The sequence below is a fragment of the Pelophylax lessonae genome, assembly GCF_965119305.1.
Source record: "Pelophylax lessonae genome assembly, chromosome: 12".
Lineage (NCBI taxonomy): Eukaryota > Metazoa > Chordata > Amphibia > Anura > Ranidae > Pelophylax > Pelophylax lessonae.
The window spans coordinates 181,821,785-181,839,864 of NC_138779.1; the positions used below are offsets into that span (position 1 = coordinate 181,821,785).

The following is an 18,080-nucleotide window of genomic DNA, read 5'->3' on the forward strand; positions in this document are numbered from 1 at the left end:
AAGCCTCAGAGAAAAAGCCAGCCCATGTTTCCAAGAAGAGATGCCCTTCCTGCAAAGAGAATATGGGGGAAACTTGGACTAAACCCTTATGCAAAGAATGTCTGGAGAGTTTAGTGAAGGAACACACGGAAAGTCAAAACGCAGATTTAGCCACCTCTGTCAAGGAGCTTGCTAGCACTTTTCAATCCTTTAAGGAATTGTTTGCTAACACCCAGCTTCCACAGAGTTCCCCCCAGTCGGCACGGCAGGAAAATGTTCCAACACCGCAGTTACTACCCTCTACAAGTGGGGAGGCACCTGCGGGTTCTGTACATCAAGGGGAAGAGTGCGATAGCACACCCCCCAATTCCCCAGGGGAATCTGAGGCAGAGGGGTCGGATGGGGAATCCAAAAGAACCTCTAGATACAAGCTGTCTCTGGAAGAGGTGGAAGGCCTGATAGCGGCTATCCACACCACTCTAGGAATCCAGGAAGAGAAGAAAACATTATCTTTGCATGATCAAATGTACGCGAGTCTGGGAAAACCAAAGAAAAAGGTTTTTCCAGTACACGAAGTCCTAGTAGACACTATAAAGAGCGAGTGGCAGGATCCAGAAAGGAAACCCTTCTTTTCAGGAGCTCTGAAAAGAAGATTTCCTTTTTCTGAGGATGATTCGGCGGTCTGGAACAAATCACCTAAACTGGACGCAGCCTTTTCGCGAGTCTCCAGGCATACGGACTTGGCTTTCGAGGATATGGGGTCACTCCCTGATCCCATGGATAAGCGAGCAGACTCCCTCCTGAAGAAAGCCTGGGACTCAGCTCTAGGAAGTCTTAAGCCTGCCATGGCAATTACGGTAGTAGCCAGAAACATGGAGTATTGGCTAACTCAGATAAAGGCACATATTGAGGCTGAGACTGGTAAGGAGACCATATTATCCTCATTTCCCATGTTACTACGGGGAGTAGCATACATAGCGGATGCCTCTGCGGAGTCGGTGCGCATGACGGCCAGGTCATCGGCCTTAACCAATTCGGGTAGGAGAGCCCTCTGGTTAAAAACTTGGCAAGGAGAAGGGGGCTCTAAAGCCAAATTGTGTGGGATCCCATTTACAGGGGACCGCTTATTTGGTCCAGGATTAGAAACAGTCCTGGATCACACGGCAGACCGAAAGAAATCCTTCCCAATTAAACAGGGGAAAAAGACGGGATTCAATAGAAAGTCCTATCCCCAGAAAAATTTTTCGGCTCCAAAGAAATCTGAAGGACAGAAAAGATCCTGGAGTCAAAGAGGGAAGGGCCGCGGGGGGGCTATTTTTCGCCCTCCTGAACAGCCCAAGAAGTCTCAATGACAACCTCACCACTGTGGGAGGAAGACTGGGGACCTTTCTCCCTCGGTGGGAAGAGATCACCTCCAGCCCCTTTATCCTGCAGATAATAAGACAGGGTTATCAGCTGGAGTTCTCAAGCCCCCCTCCTGCCAGAATGTTAATCACCCATCTGCCAAAATGCGAACAGAAGTCCAGGGCCATACTCTCCTCTCTCAAGGAACTAAAAATACAAAACGTCATTCGGAGAGTTTCAGCAAGGGAAGTGGGAGAAGGTTTTTACTCCCACATCTTTGTGGTGATAAAGCCCTCAGGCAGTTACAGGTTAATCTTAAACTTAAAACCCCTGAATCGTTCAATCAGATACAGGAAGTTCAGGATGGACTCTATCTATTCGATAAGAACCATCCTTCCCCCACAGTGCTATATGGCCTCGATAGATCTCAAGGATGCATACCTGCACATTCCCATTGCAGAGAAAAGCCAAAAGTTCCTGAGGTTAGCCGTAAAAACAGGGGAGGACATTCAGCACTGGCAATTTAAGGCCCTCCCTTTTGGCCTCTCCTCGTCCCCCCGAATATTCACGAAGGTAATGGCAGAGACCTTGGCATTTATGCGACTACAGGGTTTGTCGGTAATCGCATACCTAGACGACCTGCTGTTCTTCGCCCACTCCCAAGAACAATTGTCCAGGGATCTCCGGGATGCAACACGGATTCTGGAAGACCTGGGTTGGCTACTAAATTTAGAAAAATCCTCCTTAGTACCAACACAAAGGATATTGTTCTTGGGGTACGAGATAGACTCCAGGGTCCAAAAAATCTTCTTACCCCCGGACAAAAAGCAGAAAATAAACAAGGCAGTAGGACAGTTGCAAGCAAACCAAGCGATCTCAGTCAGACAATCCATGTCTATACTGGGGTTACTAACAGCAGCCATCCCAGCAGTTCAGTGGGCAGGCCTGCACTTTCGTCCCCTGCAACTATTCATCCTGGAAGCTTGGGACCGCAGCCAGGATTCCCTGGATACCTTCATACAGATCCCAACCGCAGTGAAAAGATCTCTGTGGTGGTGGAGAAAAGCCGAAAATCTATCACAAGGCCTCTGTTGGGTTCAGATAGCCTCCACCATCATCACCACAGATGCAAGCGGCATAGGCTGGGGGGCCCATCTGGGATCCAAGCTAGCCCAGGGGACCTGGGGACTGGAGGAAGCAAAACAATCCTCCAATTGGAGGGAATTGAGGGCGGTAGAGTTAGCCCTCAGAGCCTTCCAGGAGGACTTGCAGGGACACCGAATTCAGGTACGGTCAGACAATGCCACAGTGGTAGCATATCTAAACCGACAGGGGGGAACCAGAAGCAATCTCCTATGGGGTCTGGCAAAGAAGATCTTGCAATGGGCCGAGGTCCAAGTTCTCTCTCTTTCGGCAGTTCATCTCAAGGGAGAGTTAAATCAACTAGCCGACTTTCTCAGCAGAAAGACGGTAAGAGAAGGAGACTGGACGTTAAATCAGGAGGTGTTCAATGGAATTACCCAGAGATGGGGAATGCCAAACATCGACCTGTTTGCCTCACGGCAGAACACAAAGACACCTCAATATTTTTCCCTGAGCAGATGGGACGGAGCTCTAGGGGTGGATGCTCTAGCTCAACCCTGGGTGTTCCCCAAATCCTATGCCTTCCCCCCACCAGTGCTAATACCAGCGGTCTTGAGGAAGTTTCAGGAGGAAAGTACGACGCTAATACTTATAGCACCACATTGGCCGAGGAGACCGTGGTTCTCGACCCTAAATCGCTTAGCGGTAGAGCCCCCCTGGTTGCTACCAGTGAGAGAAGATCTCCTCTCCCAGGGCCCAGTACTCTGTCCTCAGACACAACATTGGAACCTTGCAGCTTGGCTACTGAAGAAGAACTGTTAAAGAGCAAGGGTTTCTCGGGCCAACTGGTGCAGACTCTGCTAGGAAGCAGGAAGAAAGAGACACAGAGCATCTACCTAAAAACTTGGAAGTTTTTTAGAAACTGGTGCAAAGCAAGCTCTTTAGACGTAGGAAGTACAGTATCAGTACTCGAGTTCCTACAAGAGGGGGCTAACAAAGGGTTAGCCATCAGCACCCTAAAAGGCCAAATTTCAGCCATTAGCGTATTCCTCGAAATACCTTTAGCAAAAGATCCCTGGGTGATCCGTTTTTTCAAAGCCCTGAATAGGCAAAGACCAACAGGAAATCTCCCATTTCCAATGTGGGATTTGTCTTTAGTTTTGCAGGCTCTCATTAAAGAGCCATTTGAGCCATTGGAGTCTTGTTCGGTGAGAAATTTAACCCTCAAGACAGTTTTTTTTAGTGGCAATCACGACCGCCAGGCGGGTTAGTGAGCTAGAGGCCCTTTCGGTTAAAGCACCTTTTTTACAAATTTTTGCAGATCGGGTTATCTTTAAAACCGATCCAGCGTTTCTACCCAAGGTAGTCTCAAGGTTCCATAGAGACCAGGAGATAGTGCTACCGACATTTTGTTCAGAGCCTGTGAGGGAACAGGAAATTCGTTTTCATAGTTAAGATGTCAGAAGATGCATTCTGCAATACCTAAACATCACGAAGGAGTTCAGGAAGTCAGACTCTTTTTTTGTTTTATTTAATAGTTCAAAGAAGGGTACTAAAGCGTCCAGGCGTTCAATAGCCAGATGGCTTAGATTAATCATCAGTGATGCTTATAGGCTTTTCGGTAAGGAGGTCCCTATGGGTATTAAGGCGCACTCTACAAGAGCAATGGCGGCCTCTCAGGCGGAAAGAGCTGGTGCTACCCCGGAGCAGATCTGTCGGGCAGCAACTTGGTCCAGCTACACAACTTTTTCCAAACACTATAGACTGGACCTGCTATCCGCTAAAGATCAGGCTTTTGGGCGAAAAGTCCTGCAAGCGGTAGTCCCACCCTGAAAGTAAGTACTCTCTTATCCTCTCAGAAGTGCCTGTCCTGAAAGACGATAAGGGAAAATTAAAGTTACTTACTGGTAACGTCTTTTCCAGTAGTCTTTCAGGACAGCACTAATACCCACCCGAAGAAGGTCTGAATATAAGATGATCAGAGGATGGAGGTTAGTATGATATATCTTTGTGTCTCCCCAGTGGCCGGAGGTACTCGTAAAGAACTGAGGCAGCCAGCTGGAGGGAGGCTTAAATCCAATAAATTGGGACGGTGTTTCCTAAGAAGGGAGGAGCCAGGTTCTCTCAGAAGTGCCTGTCCTGAAAGACTACTGGAAAAGACGTTACCAGTAAGTAACTTTAATTTTTTTTTTATGAATTTGCAAAGATTTCAAACAAACTTCCTTCATGTTGTCATTATGGGGTATTGTTTGTAGAACTTTGAGGAAAATAATGAATTCAGTCCATTTTGGAATAAGGCTATAACATAAGAAAATGTGGAAAAAGTGAAGCACTGTGAATACTTTCGGGAACCCACTGTACCCCTGCTGGAGTGATGGGGGCTTGGAAGGCTAGTACCGGCTGGAACAGAAATTGAGGCACCTGCAGACTGTCAGGGCCCGAGAGGAATTCCTTGGGAAAACCTAAAGAGGCTAGTTCCTCCTGATTTGAGCAGATATACCTTGTCTGGCCATGGGCTGGGAAGGCAGAGAATCCATGGTGTCTGTGCCTCCTTGGAGTGGTCGCCCTAGGGGTGCTCTTAGTAACACTTGGGTGTGGGACCCCACTGTGTGAAAAGGCACATCCTAAAGGAATTTTAAAAATGAATTAAAAAGATTCTTTTCACAGGGGCTTTCCGTCCGACGGACTCTGTTTTGCTTTGATCCGCTGATCCCTGCTGAGCAGGTGGATGACAGGTCCGTCTCTGCTTACTTTGCTTACTTTGCAGACACAGACCTTTCAGATCCCTGCTCTCCTCTATGGGAGATCGGATGAAAATGGACCACCTGTCCATTTTCATCCGATCCTATCCAATCCTCCAGACGGATGGGAAATAGGGTTTCTCTTACGTCCTCCGACAGTCGCCGCCACCTCTACGTCATCACTATTGGGTATTGACTTCCGCTCCACAGGAGTAGCTAGGCATAAGACTTAGTCAAAAGAACAAAGACATTTGCATATACACACCCATGGGGGCTGTCCCACTGGTCAATACAACCCTGCATTGAACACTCCCAACTCAGTTTGGTAGCATAGCAGTAAGTGTACAAGAAAAAACCCCAAAAGAGGGGCGGGGGCGGCGAATGTCGGAGGACTCAGAGAAAGGAACTTTACAGGTAAGATTTTACAAAAATTCAGTTTTCTATCAGTCTGGATTTCACGGACAGGATCGGATCAGATAGCAGCAGGTGTCAGCGGACATGTACCTGCTGACATCCGCTGCCCATAGGGGTGCATGGAGCATCAGATCAGGTCCGCCTGCAAAAACTGACCTGTTCGGAAAGCCCGTGTGAAATGGCCATTAGGGTTTTGGTTTGTGGTGCTCATATGCAGTCAAGTTTTTGCTTGATTAAAAATCATTTCATGTGTAGCGGAATTCCCATTATAGATGCTGGCTGTGGGTCCCCCTGGGTCACCGGGTGCAACAAAAGTACCTTTGAACATGTTTCTCCAAGTGTGAGCACTGAGACAAGGACCAGTCCAGTATCTTTGGGTTTTTTAGGTTCATTTAGGAACTTGGATGGGAGAAGGGATAAGTGGGATACTACTGCAACTGAACTATACACAACTTGACGCGGACTCTGGATAAAAGCTGCTTGACGCTGATTAGTGCTGGCTTGACGCTGGTTAACGCTGGCCGGATGCTGGTTAACGCTGACTTGAAGCTGTAACTTGCCTTTTTACTGTGGAAGTCCCTTTTAGCTCCCTGAGGTACTCTTGACCGAGGTAGCTACTTGTACACCTTTGCTGCACTGCCGAACACTTCAGTGCCCACACTGGTGCCCCCTTTCACTTCCCTATCTTCAGGGCTTTGAACACTTGGCACCCCCTTTCACTGCCAATACTACAGGTTATCTGGCTCCTGGATCCCCTTGACCTTCTGGAGTGGTCCCCTCTCCTAGGCAGACCCCCTGGGCGGATCTTGAGTACTCACAGTACTGTTTTTCCTGAAGACTTCTGCCCAGCAGCTCCACTCAGTCAGCAACACTCTGGATCCCTCTCTGCAGCACAGCTCAACCTCTGATCCCCTTAGGCCGACTGCCTGGACCACCTTTACCACTGACAGGAGGAGAGACAGCCGTCCCCTCCTCCTGGGACTGATGCTCCCACCAAAAGACACCCTGTCACATGCTTCCTACAGATTTATATCCAATCCCAGGGTGCATTGAGGTAGACCCCGCCCACTGAGACAGTCATAAACCCTGATGTGCCATTGGCTAGGTTTCCTCCACTGACCAACACGATCCCTCATTGGACACAGTGGGGAGACTCCTCAGACTCAATAGACACACCTGGAAACGAGACAGCTAGCTAACAGATCAGACCCTCCTGATAAGCAGAACAGGGCCATAACTATGCTTTACCTAGCACCTACCTAGGAGGGTGCTACCCATGCTATCCCTGCTTTGTAATATTTAGGAAGGGGCTGTGGAGTAAAGTTTACCATAATTAACTCTGTAATGTCTGTACTGTGTTCGCAGTTCTTCATTGTCAGCTGTAAACTAGATTGGAACACTGCCTGTCCTAACAAAGGGTTAAAATTTAAAAAACATCCTCCACCATTGTATGTTACTAACCATTTGCTGGCCAGCCGCCGCACATATACCTGTACGTCGTTTTGTGCAATAGCCAGTGGGGGCGCGCACTGATTGGCTAGAGGGGGAGCCAATCAGGGGGTCCATCGGACGCAATGTCCTCTGGCCACCCGCGATCGCTCCCCATAGAGACAGACCGGTGGTCTACCTATGTAAACAAGGCAGACTGCCGTTCTGTCACAAATGAACACAGGGATTCTGTGTTCCTGCTATTCAGGAACACAGATCTCTGTGTTCATCTAGTGCGTCCATCCTCCACACAGTTAGAAAGCATCCCCTAGGGCAGGGGTGGGGAACCTATGTCCCGGGGGCCGTATGCGGCCCTCGAAGTCATTTGGTCCGGCCCCCTGTGTAGTCTGTGTCTCTCAGCTGATCTGTCAGAACGGAGCCGATGCTTCCTGTATAGTTCCGGCTCCATTCTGACAGTCTGAGTGAGTCAAAGGCGGAGTGATATCAAATGCACTCCGCCTGTGACCAATACAGGAAACATCGCCTCTTCCTCCAGCGCAGAGCCGCTGCTAGCCAGTATTTTCTGCCAGCAGCAGTATCAGCCAGAGGCAGCAGTACTCACAGCAGTACCAGCCAGAGCCAGCAGTACCAGCCAGAGCCAGCAGTACCAGCCAGAGTCAGCAGTACCAGCCAGAGCTAGAAGTTCCAGCCAGAGCCAGCAGTACCAGCCAGAGCCAGCAGTACTAGCCAGTAGTACCAGCCTCCTAAAACCAGCAGTACAAGCCAGCAGTACCCACAGCACAGTACCAACCAGCAGTACCAGCCTGAGCCAGCAGTACCCACAGCAGTACCAGCCAGCAGTACCTACAGCACAGTACCAGCCTGAGTCAGCAGTACCCACAGCAGTACCAGCCTGAGCCAGCAGTACCCACAGCAGTATCAGCCAGCAGTACCCACAGCACAGTACAAGCCAGGAGTACCAGCCTGAGCCAGCAGTACCCACAGCAGTACCAGCCAGCTGTACCCACCAGCAGTACCAGCCAGCTGTACCAGCCAGCTGTACCCACCAGCAGTACCCGCCAGCAGTTCTTTTCAAAACTTACCACCACAAAGAGTCGACTGTGCTCCAGACTGACCGAGGCAAACCTGGAAAACCAGTTGCGAGTAGCAACATCATCAATACTAGCTAACATCACACACCTCACCAAAGAGAAGCAGTTGCACCCATCACATTAGGGGTGAGTTAAATGTTTGACCAAATATAAGAGGCACATTTTTAAGTTGATAATTTTGTACGGCCCCCGAATGATTTCATAAATACCCAAATTTGCCCTTGGCAGAAAAAAGGTTCCCCACCCCTGCCCTAGGGAAACACACTTAACCTTTTGATCGCCCCTGAAGTTAACCGCTTCCCTGCCAGTGTCATTAATACAGTAACAGTGCAAATTTTTAGCACTGGTTACTGTAGTAATGTCCCTGGTGCCCCCAAAAATGTCAAAAGTGTCACTTAGGAGTCTGATCTGTCCACCGCAATGTCGCAGTCATGCTAAAAATCGCAGATCACCGCCATTACTAGGAAAAAAAATTAAAATAAATAAAAATGCTATAAATCTTTCCCCTAGTTTGTAGACTCAATAGCTTTTGCGCAAACCAATCAATATACGCTTCTTGGGATTTTTTTTTTTTTTTTACCAAAAATATGTGGCAGAATACATATTGGCCTAAAATGATGAAAAAATTAGATTTTTTAATTTTTTTATTGCCTGTGTAAATTAGATCATGCTTTGCTGGGGGTTTTTCACCTTCATCTGTGGATCAACTGCAGGTATAGGATTGTGTATATGGGATTGTATGGTTGGGTCTTCATTACTGTTTTCTTTTTTTTTTTTTTTTTGTCTTTTATTGGTTGAGCCAGATGGACTTGTGTCTTTTTTCAACCTAACTATGTAACAATGTAACTATGTAAAACTATTAGAATAGTTCATTTCATTTTAGAATGGGGTGCCTTGAGATTGTCCATAATTCAAAAAGGTGCCCTGATGGAAAAAAAAGTTGAGAAACACTGGTCTAGAGCAGCCTTTCTCAAAATGTTTACCTCAAGGAAACCCTTGAACTAATTTTTAGGTCTTAGGGAGCCCATGTTAGGATACCGTATAAACTCGAGTATAAGCCGACCCGAATATAAGCCGAGACACCTAATTTTACCACAAAAAAGTGGGAAAACTTATTGACTCGTGTATAAGCCTAGGGTGGGAAATGCAGCAGCTACTGGACCACCACGAAACACAAAACAGGGGCTGCGGGCATGGTACAGGAGATGGCGCAGGTCATAGTTCAGGCATTGCAGGGGTCATGGTAAGGGCATGGCACAGGTGATAATACAGGCATGGCACAGGTGTTGGTATAGGCATGGCACGGGTCATGGTACAGGTCATGGTACAGGCATGGCACAGGTCATGGTACAGGAGATGGTATAGGCATGGCACAGGTGATGGTATAGGCATAGCACAGGTGATGGTATAGGCATGGCACAGTATGTACAGGCATGGCACAGTATGTACCGGCATGGCACAGTACGTATAGGCATGGCACAGTAGTTATAGGCATGGCACAGTAGTTATAGGCATGGCACAGTAGGTATAGGCATGGCACAGTAAGTACAGGCATGGCACAGTATGTACAGGCATGGCACAGGAGATGCAGTGCTGCAGGCATGGTACAGGAGAATGTCCTGTACCATGCCCGTAGCACTGCATGAGGAAATGCAGGGGCAGCGGAGGAGTCTCACTTACCGGTCAGTGAGGCGTCTTCGATTTAAAAATCGTGCCACCTGGCGCCGCCATTACATCACCGCAAATGCGCCGCCGATGCTTGGGAAAGGCCGAACACGTTCGGCTATTTCCGGGCATGCGGGACATGTGCAGTGACACGTCGGCACCGAGCGGCACCATTTTTAAAAAGACACTCTAGCCAGTGACTCGAGTATAAGCCGAGGGTTGCATTTTCAGCATGAAGAAACATGCTGAAAAACTCTGCTTATACTTGAGTATATATACGGTAAGTCCATTGGGGGTTATTGGGAAAATGCTCCTTTACATTGGTGGCAGACAGTGGAAAGAATGCCCCCCTTACAATAGTGGCCAGAATGCCCCATCAGATGGCAGGTCAGTTAGCCATCACTCAAGGAACCCCTAGCAACCTATGGAGGAACCCTAGTTTAGAATGGCTGGTCTATATAGTTATTTTTTTACTTGTAGTAATACTGTATAGCCAAACCATTGTGATTTTGTTTCCTACGGTTTCGATTCAGTTTGTTGAATTTTAAAATTCCTATTTTTATTGATAGGTCCTAAAGTTGACATACAGGAGCATCATTCTAAAGCCCATTTATACTCTCTAATAAGCAGGTGATGTGGAACTACTAAAGTAAATATCTAATTCCACATCCAATGCTGAAAAACCAAACTCGGCTTTTTCCCAGCTTAGCTGTGGAAAAATAAATATACTGAGAATGCAGCTTTATCTCTGCTCGTGGCTTAACAGATGCTTATGACCTCAGAGTCTAGGCTGTTGGCTCTGTGGTTTGTGGTGTGCTCTTGGAGTCCTGATGAGTTTTGTAAGGAAGGTGAGTCGCTGAATGTTCCTGGTCTCGTATAAACGCCACTGGGGCCTTTCCCGACTGCCTTACTGAGATTACCTCCTGAAGGCTGGAACACAACTACCGACTGTTATATCTTCTAGGGACACATGTACTTTGTACAGATGTAACCCTGACAACGGCCCCATAGTCCCACACCGCCCAGCTTCAGTAAAACAGTAAAATGTTAACACTTTACGGAGATCATTGCAACTGTACTAAAGTCAATGGTGCACTCAACATCAAAAAAATTTATAGGATTTTCAATGTTTTTGCTTATTAATATAAAGTAAGTAATTTGTTTGGTGTAGCTAATCTTATCAATATATGTCAAACCTAGTTGATTTGTAATACATGTGTGTGTGTGTGTGTGTATATATATATATATATATATATATATATATATATATATATATATATATACATATATACACACACACACACAGTATCTCACAAAAGTACACCCCTCACATTTTTGTAATTATTTTATTATACCTTTTCATGTGACAACACTGAAGAAATGACTCTTTGCTACAATATAATGTAGTGAGTGTACAGCTTGTATAACAGTGTAAATTTGCTGTCCCCTCAAAATAACTCAACACACAGCCTTTAATGTCTAAACCACTGGCAACAAAAGTGTTACAAGGTCTCAGGTGTGAACGGGGAGCAGGTGTGTAAAATTTGGTGTTATCGCTCTCACTCTCTCATACTGGTCACTGAAAGTTCAACATGGCACCTCAAGGCAATGAACTCTCTGAGGATCTGAAAAAAAGAATTGTTGCTCTACATAAAGATGGCCTAGGCTATAAGAAGATTGCCAAGACCCTGAAATTGAGCTGCAGCACGGTGGCCAAGACCATACAGCAGTTTAACATGGACTGTCCAAGCGTGTTTCCAGACCTAAACCCTATTGAGCATCTGTAGGGAATCCTAAAACGGAAGCTGTAGGAGCGCAAAGTCTCTAACATCCACCAGCTCCGTGATGTCGTAGTGGAGGAGTGGAAGAAGACTCCAGCAGCAACCTCCAAAGCAAGGTCCATAATGACATGGATGAGAAAAGCTTGTGGTGGAGGAACTTAAGTGGTCTGCACAGAGTCCTGATCTCAACCCAATAGAACACCTTTGGGATGAATTAGAGCGGAGACTGCGAGCCAGGCCTTCTCGTCCATTATCAGTATCTGACCTCACAAATGTGCTTCTAGAAGAATGGTCAAAAATTCCCATAGACACACTCCTAAACCTTATGGACAGCCTTCCCAGAAGAGTTGACTCTGTTACAGCTGCAAAGGGTGCGCCAACTCAATATTAAACCCTAGGGCAGGGGTCTTCAAACTATGGCCCTCCAGTTGTTCAGGAACTACAATTCCCATGATGCTAAGTCATTTCTGTAAATGTCAGAGTTTTACAATGCCTCATGGAATGTGTAGTTCCACAACAGCTGGAGGGCTGTAGTTTGAGGATCCCTGCCCTAGGGACTAAGACTGGGATGCCATTAAGGGTCATGTGCATGTAAAGGCAGGCGTCCAAATACTTTTGACAATATAATATATATACAAAGGGACCCAAAAAAATAGGAGGGGGGGGGAGAGGAATGTGAGCTGTGCCTACCACAAGAGGAGGGGGGAGGGAGAGGAATAGGAGCTGTGCCTACCACAAGAGGAGGAGGGAGAGAAATAGGAGCTGTGCCCACCACAAGAGGAGGGGGAGAGGAATAGGAGCTGTGCCTACCACAAGGGGAGAGGGGGGAGAGGAATAGGAGCTGTGCCTGCCACAAGAGGAGGGAGGGAGAGGAATAGGAGCTGGGCCTACCACAAGAGGAGGGAGGGAGAGGAAAAGGAGCTGTGCCTACCATAAGAGGAGGGGGAAGGGAGAGGAATAGGAGCTGTGCCTACCACAAGAGGAGGGGGAGAGGAATAGGAGCTGTGCCTACCACAAGAGGAGGGGGAAGGGAGAGGAATAGGAGCTGTGCCTACCACAAGATGAGGGGGGAGAGAATTTGGTGCTGTGCCTACCACAAGGGGAGGGGGGAAAGGAATAGGAGCTGTCCCTACCATAAGAGGAGGGGGGAGGGAGAGGAATAGGAGCTGTCCCCACCACAAGAAGAGGGGGGAGAGGAATAGGAGCTGTGCCTACCACAAGAGGAGGGAGAAGAGGAATTGGAGCTGTGCCTACCACAAGAGGAGGGGGGAGGGAGAGGAATAGGAGCTGTGCCTACCACAAGAGGAGGGGGAGAGGAATAGGAGCTGTGCCTGCCACAAGAGGAGGGGGAGAGGAATAGGAGCTGTGCCTACCACAAGAGGAGGGGGAGAGGAATAGGAGCTGTGTCTACCACAAGAGGAGGGGGGAGAGAAATAGGAGCTGTGCCTACCACAAGAGGAGGGGGGAGAGGAATAGGAGCTGTGCCTACCACAAGAGGAGGGGTGAGAGAAATAGGAGCTGTGCCTACCACAAGAGGAGGGGGGAGAGAAATAGGATCTGTGCCTTCCACAAGAGGAGGGGGGAGGGAGAGGAAAAGGAGCTGTGCCTAACACAAGAGGAGGGGGGAGAGGATAAGGAGCTGTGCCTACCACAAGAGGAGGGGGGAGAGAAATAGGAGCTGTGCCTACCACAAGGGGAGTGGGGGAGAGGAAAGGGAGCAGTGCCTAACACAAGAGGAGGGGGGAGGGAGAGGAAAGTAGTGCAGAAACTGCTTTTGGGGATCGGGTGCGGTGCCGCAAAGTCGGCATCGCACCAATTTGGACAGTGCCATTGCCAGCAATAGGCTCTGATTTGACATGTCAATGTGAACATTGGCTAAAGGGATGAGCTGGCAAACCTAGGTTTCATGATGTACAGAAATGGCCTACACCTATAGCAAGAACATTATTCAACTGTGGTCAAGGCTGCACAGTTTGTTTTTATCTATAGAAGCCCCTTACATGAATAGGCATTTTTCTTTTTAAAAAGTGAACTAACCCTTTAACCGGTTGCCGACCACACGCCGCCTTTTTACTGCGGCAGTGTGGCTCTCCTGCTGCGCAAACCAACGTGGACCTATAAAACAAGTTTGTTATTATGACATGTGGATTGGGGGGGGGGGGGGGGTGGCAGGTAGGAGTTGCCTTGCCAAATTCTGACTTCGGCTTTAATATGAATAATTCTTACTAGGTACTACTTGAGCCCATTTTGTCTCGGGACTTAGAGTACCTTATCACATGACATGAATGACCAAGTTACAAAATAACCCTAGAATTGGAAATCAAACATTGAAAGCTCGAAGGTAAACCTACTCACAGATATAGGACAAGTTGTCATCTGCCGGTACTGTAGTTGGTGTCTGTGCTGTCCCTATTGCTTCTGTTACCATATTCTCCTTGGATTTCACCTTCTTTTTCTGCTTCTGCTTTTGCTTCTGCCTCTGCTTCTGCTTCTTCTTTTTCTTCCTCTCTTCTATTTCTTTTTCTTCTTCTTCTTCTAGCAGATCTTCCTGCTCCTGTTCTTCTTCGTTCTCTTCCTCCTCCTCCTTTACCTCTTCTTCCTCCTCCTCCTCCCTCTCTCTTTCTTCCTCCTCCTCCCTCTCTCTTTCTTCCTCCTCCTCCCTCTCTCTTTCTTCCTCCTCTTCCTGCATCTCAATGTTCAGCTCCTCTGTCTCCTTATGTTGTAGGTCCACATCTTTCTTTTCCTCTTTCTTGGAAACTGAAATCAAGGTGACGTTAAAGGATAATTTTGTTGCAGATTTAGGAGGCATCAGAGGTTTCTCTGGTGGAACTGTGACTTCGAGATCACCAAGCAGGAACTGGAAAAATAAAGACCATGTTAGTGTTGAAAGGTGCACGGATGTTTGCACACATTTTAATTTCACCTTCAGGTCTTCTTTTTAGACCACTAAACAAAATCGCAGACCACCCTCTTCTACTTGTTTTCCCGCATTTCTAACCTGTTAAGTGGGGTTACTAGAGATGTGAATTTCCGAAAAATTTTAAGCCTTGGGAAAAAGTTTTTTTTTTCTCCGGATTTTTTAGGTGTCATTTTATCTATAAATAAGAGTATTGAGCATGTTTGGGAGGCCGTGGTTACTTGAAGATGCTGCTAGTGAAGAAATACTTTGTGCAAAAATATTTGAAGAAGCAGAAAGAGTGTTGCTGGAATGGGAATTCTGGAGGAAAAAGCTACTCGGGCTTTCATTATGGTACTCATCATTTCATTCCATAAAGTATTCCTCTGGTATGCCAGGATGTGTTTTTGTCATCCTTGTAGCATTTGGAAAAGAATATGTCTTCTCACTATATTTGTAAATTGCAGCTTTGCTCTCAGCAGAAATTGCACCGTGAAAATGTTTCTAAACTCTAGATGTTGGTCTTACCATTTTTATTGAGAGGAAGAAAAGAAAAAACTATTTACTGACCAGACTATAGGGAAACATTATTCTGTGATGGTGGAGAACAATAATAGGAATTATTTAGAGGTTAAAAAAAAAAAAAAAAAAAACGAATTTATCAGACATATTCACTCTGTTACAGTGCCTTGAAAAAGTATTCATACCTCTTGAAATCTTCCACATTTTGTCTTGTTACCACCAAAAATGTAAATTTATTATTTAATCCATCCATTTAAAATTAAAATATTTTAGTGGGATTTCATGTGATAGCCAGATTTCATGTGATAGCCCAACACAAAATGGCACATAATTGTAAAGTGGAAGGAAAATTATAAATGGTTTTCAATATTTTTTACAAATATCTGAAAAGTGTGGCGTGCATTTGTATTCGGCCCCCCTGAGTCAATAGTTTGTAGAACCCCCTTTTCGCTGCAATTACAAGTGCAAGTCTTTTCGGGAATGTCTCTACCAGCTTTGCACATCTGGAGAGTGAAATGTTTTCCCATTCTTCTTTGAAAAATAGCTCAAGCTCTGTTAGATTGGATGGAGAGCGTCTGTGAACAGCAAGTCTTGCCACAGATTCTTAATTGGATTTAGGTCTGGACTTTGACTTGGCCATTCTAACACATAAATATGCTTTGATCTAAACCATTCCACTGTAGCTATGGTTGTATGTTTAGGGTCGTTGTCCTGCTGGAAGGTGAACTTCTGCCCCAGTCCCAAGTCTTTTGTAAACTCTAACAGGTTTTCTTCTTAGATTGCCCTGTATTTGGCTCCATCCATCCAGCTGAAGAAAAACATCCCCACAACATGATGCTGCCACCACCATGTTTCACAGGTGGGGATGGTGTGTTCAGGGTGATGTGCAGTGTTTGTTTTCTGCAACACATAGCGTTTTGCTTTTAGGCCAAATAGTTCAATTTTGGTCTCCTCTGAGCAGAGCATTTCCTTCCACATGTTTGCTGTGTCCCCCACATAGCTTCTAACAAATTGCAAACAGGACTTCTTATGGCTTTCTTTCAACAGTGACTTTCTTCTTGCCAAATTTCCATAAAGGCCACATTTGTGGAGTGCACGACTAATAGTTGTCCTGTGGACAGATTTTCCCATCTGAGCTGTGGATCTCTGTAGCTCCTCCAGAGTCACCATGGGCCTTTTGGCTGCTTCTCTGATTAATGCATCTTGCCTGGCCTGTCCGTTTAGGTGGACGGCCATGTCTTGGTGGGTTTGCAGTTGTACCATAATATTTCCATTTTCTGATGATGGATTGAACAGTGCTGCATGAGATGTTCAAAGCTTGGGATATTTTTTATTTTTTTTATAATCTAACCCTGCTCTAAACTTCACAACTTTACCCTGACCTGTCTGGTGTGTTCCTTGGCCTTAATGATGCTGTTTGTCCACTAAGGTTCTTTAACAAACCTCTGAGGGCTTCAAAGAACAGCTGTATTTACACTGAGATTAAATTACACACAGGTGGACTCTATTTATTAAATAGGTGACTTCTAAAGGCAATTGGTTTCACTAGATTTTAGTTAGGGGTATCAGAGTAAAAGGGGGCTAAAGACAAATGCATGCCTCACTTTTCAGATATTTGAAAAATTTGAAAACCATTTATCATTTTCCTTCGACTTCACAATTATGTGCCACTTTGTGTTGGTCTATCATATAAAATCCCAATAAAATTAATTACGTTTTTAGTTATAACATGACAAAATGTGGAAAATTTCAATGAGTATGAATACTTTTCCAAGGCACTGTACCTGTCAATTAAGGCCTAAGAGAACAGAAACTACCATCTACTGTGTCCCAACAATCACCAAACTGTAGGAGGTTCAAGGTGGAGCCCACAAGCAAACTAAACTGAAGCCTTTCCCCTGCAGTACCCCCTAGTGGCAGAAATGTTCTCTTGTTTGAGAACTGAATTGAGAAGTACAGTGTTACTCGAATTGTATTCCAGGATTTGCTTGTCTTCACCTGAGAGAACTTGCAATAATTTAGGAGTTTACATAAAGTCTCAGAAAACTTTCATTAGGGTCCTCAGGTATATAGTTTAAATAACATGTCATAGATATATCATTTATCATTGTAAGAGACATATTCCACATTTTTTCTAGTTTTTAAAGGAAAAAAAAAATAGAAAACTGCTTTGGAAAAAAAAATCTGAAGGGTTTTTTTCTTTTTCTAAAATTTTCTGCCTTTTCGAGGACTTCCCATCTCTAGGGGTTACCACTGAAAACAGGGATTACACTTCACACTTTAGAAAAGAATGAGGTTTAATGTAAGCCCCAGTGGTGGCTGGTGAATTAAAATTTGGGGGGGCCGGCATCCTTATCTGCTCCTTCCCCGAGCGGCTGTAAGTCTTCTCCGGCCCTACGACTCCTCCCTCTTCCTGGCCAATGGCCAGTAAAATCACTTCTCTTTACAGCCAATCAGGAAAAGGGTCTCATGACCTTCTTCCTGATTGGCTGGGAGGAAAATCAGTGTGATAATAGCGAATATTCATTCGCTATTGTCATACAACTGGGTGGGCCCAGGACGCAGTGCTCTGCACCCCCAGTCCATCCTTTTTTGAAGCCTATTAGAGCCTCACATGCTTAAAAAAAAAAAAAAACCCTATTGAAATCCATGCGGCCGGCGCCCTGCATGTAGATTAAGGGGCCGGATGCATAGATAGGGGGGTGGTGCCCCTGCACCCCAATGGATGGGCCGCCACTGGTAAGCCCGCACTAGGACTGACAACTTGTAAAATACAAATTGTATTTTTTAGTACATTCCTAAAGCTACCTGCATGCTCAATCTACCTGTTAAGTTACCTGCTCTTTACTAGAATACTCCAGGACCATGAAATCGCAAACATTCTACCATGTAAATACCAACCTTCTATGTGTAATTTGGAGTTTTGCCATAGCCCCACCTCTTCCACGCTGTGGGCCAGTAGATGTGAAAGCCACAATTACTGCCCAGTATGAATAACAGGAAGTAGGAACAGGTGGGCCAAAACACCTTCTTCATAGTCAGAAGTTAGTATTGGCATAGTAGCATGTCTGGAATGTGCTTTATCACGGCGCTCTTTGAAGTGCAGAAGAGAACT

The 18,080-nt window shown here is 46.0% G+C and overlaps 1 protein-coding gene across 1 annotated transcript in view; it reads right to left on the reverse strand.

Annotated features, from left to right (window-relative positions):
• CLEC11A (C-type lectin domain containing 11A) overlaps positions 1-18,080 on the reverse strand; it is a 34,924-nt gene that overhangs the window by 8,358 nt on the left and 8,486 nt on the right. The window contains exon 2 of the mRNA XM_082273924.1: positions 13,903-14,404. Coding sequence (XP_082130050.1) covers positions 13,903-14,404 — 502 coding nt within the window. The remainder of the gene's footprint in view (positions 1-13,902; positions 14,405-18,080) is intronic.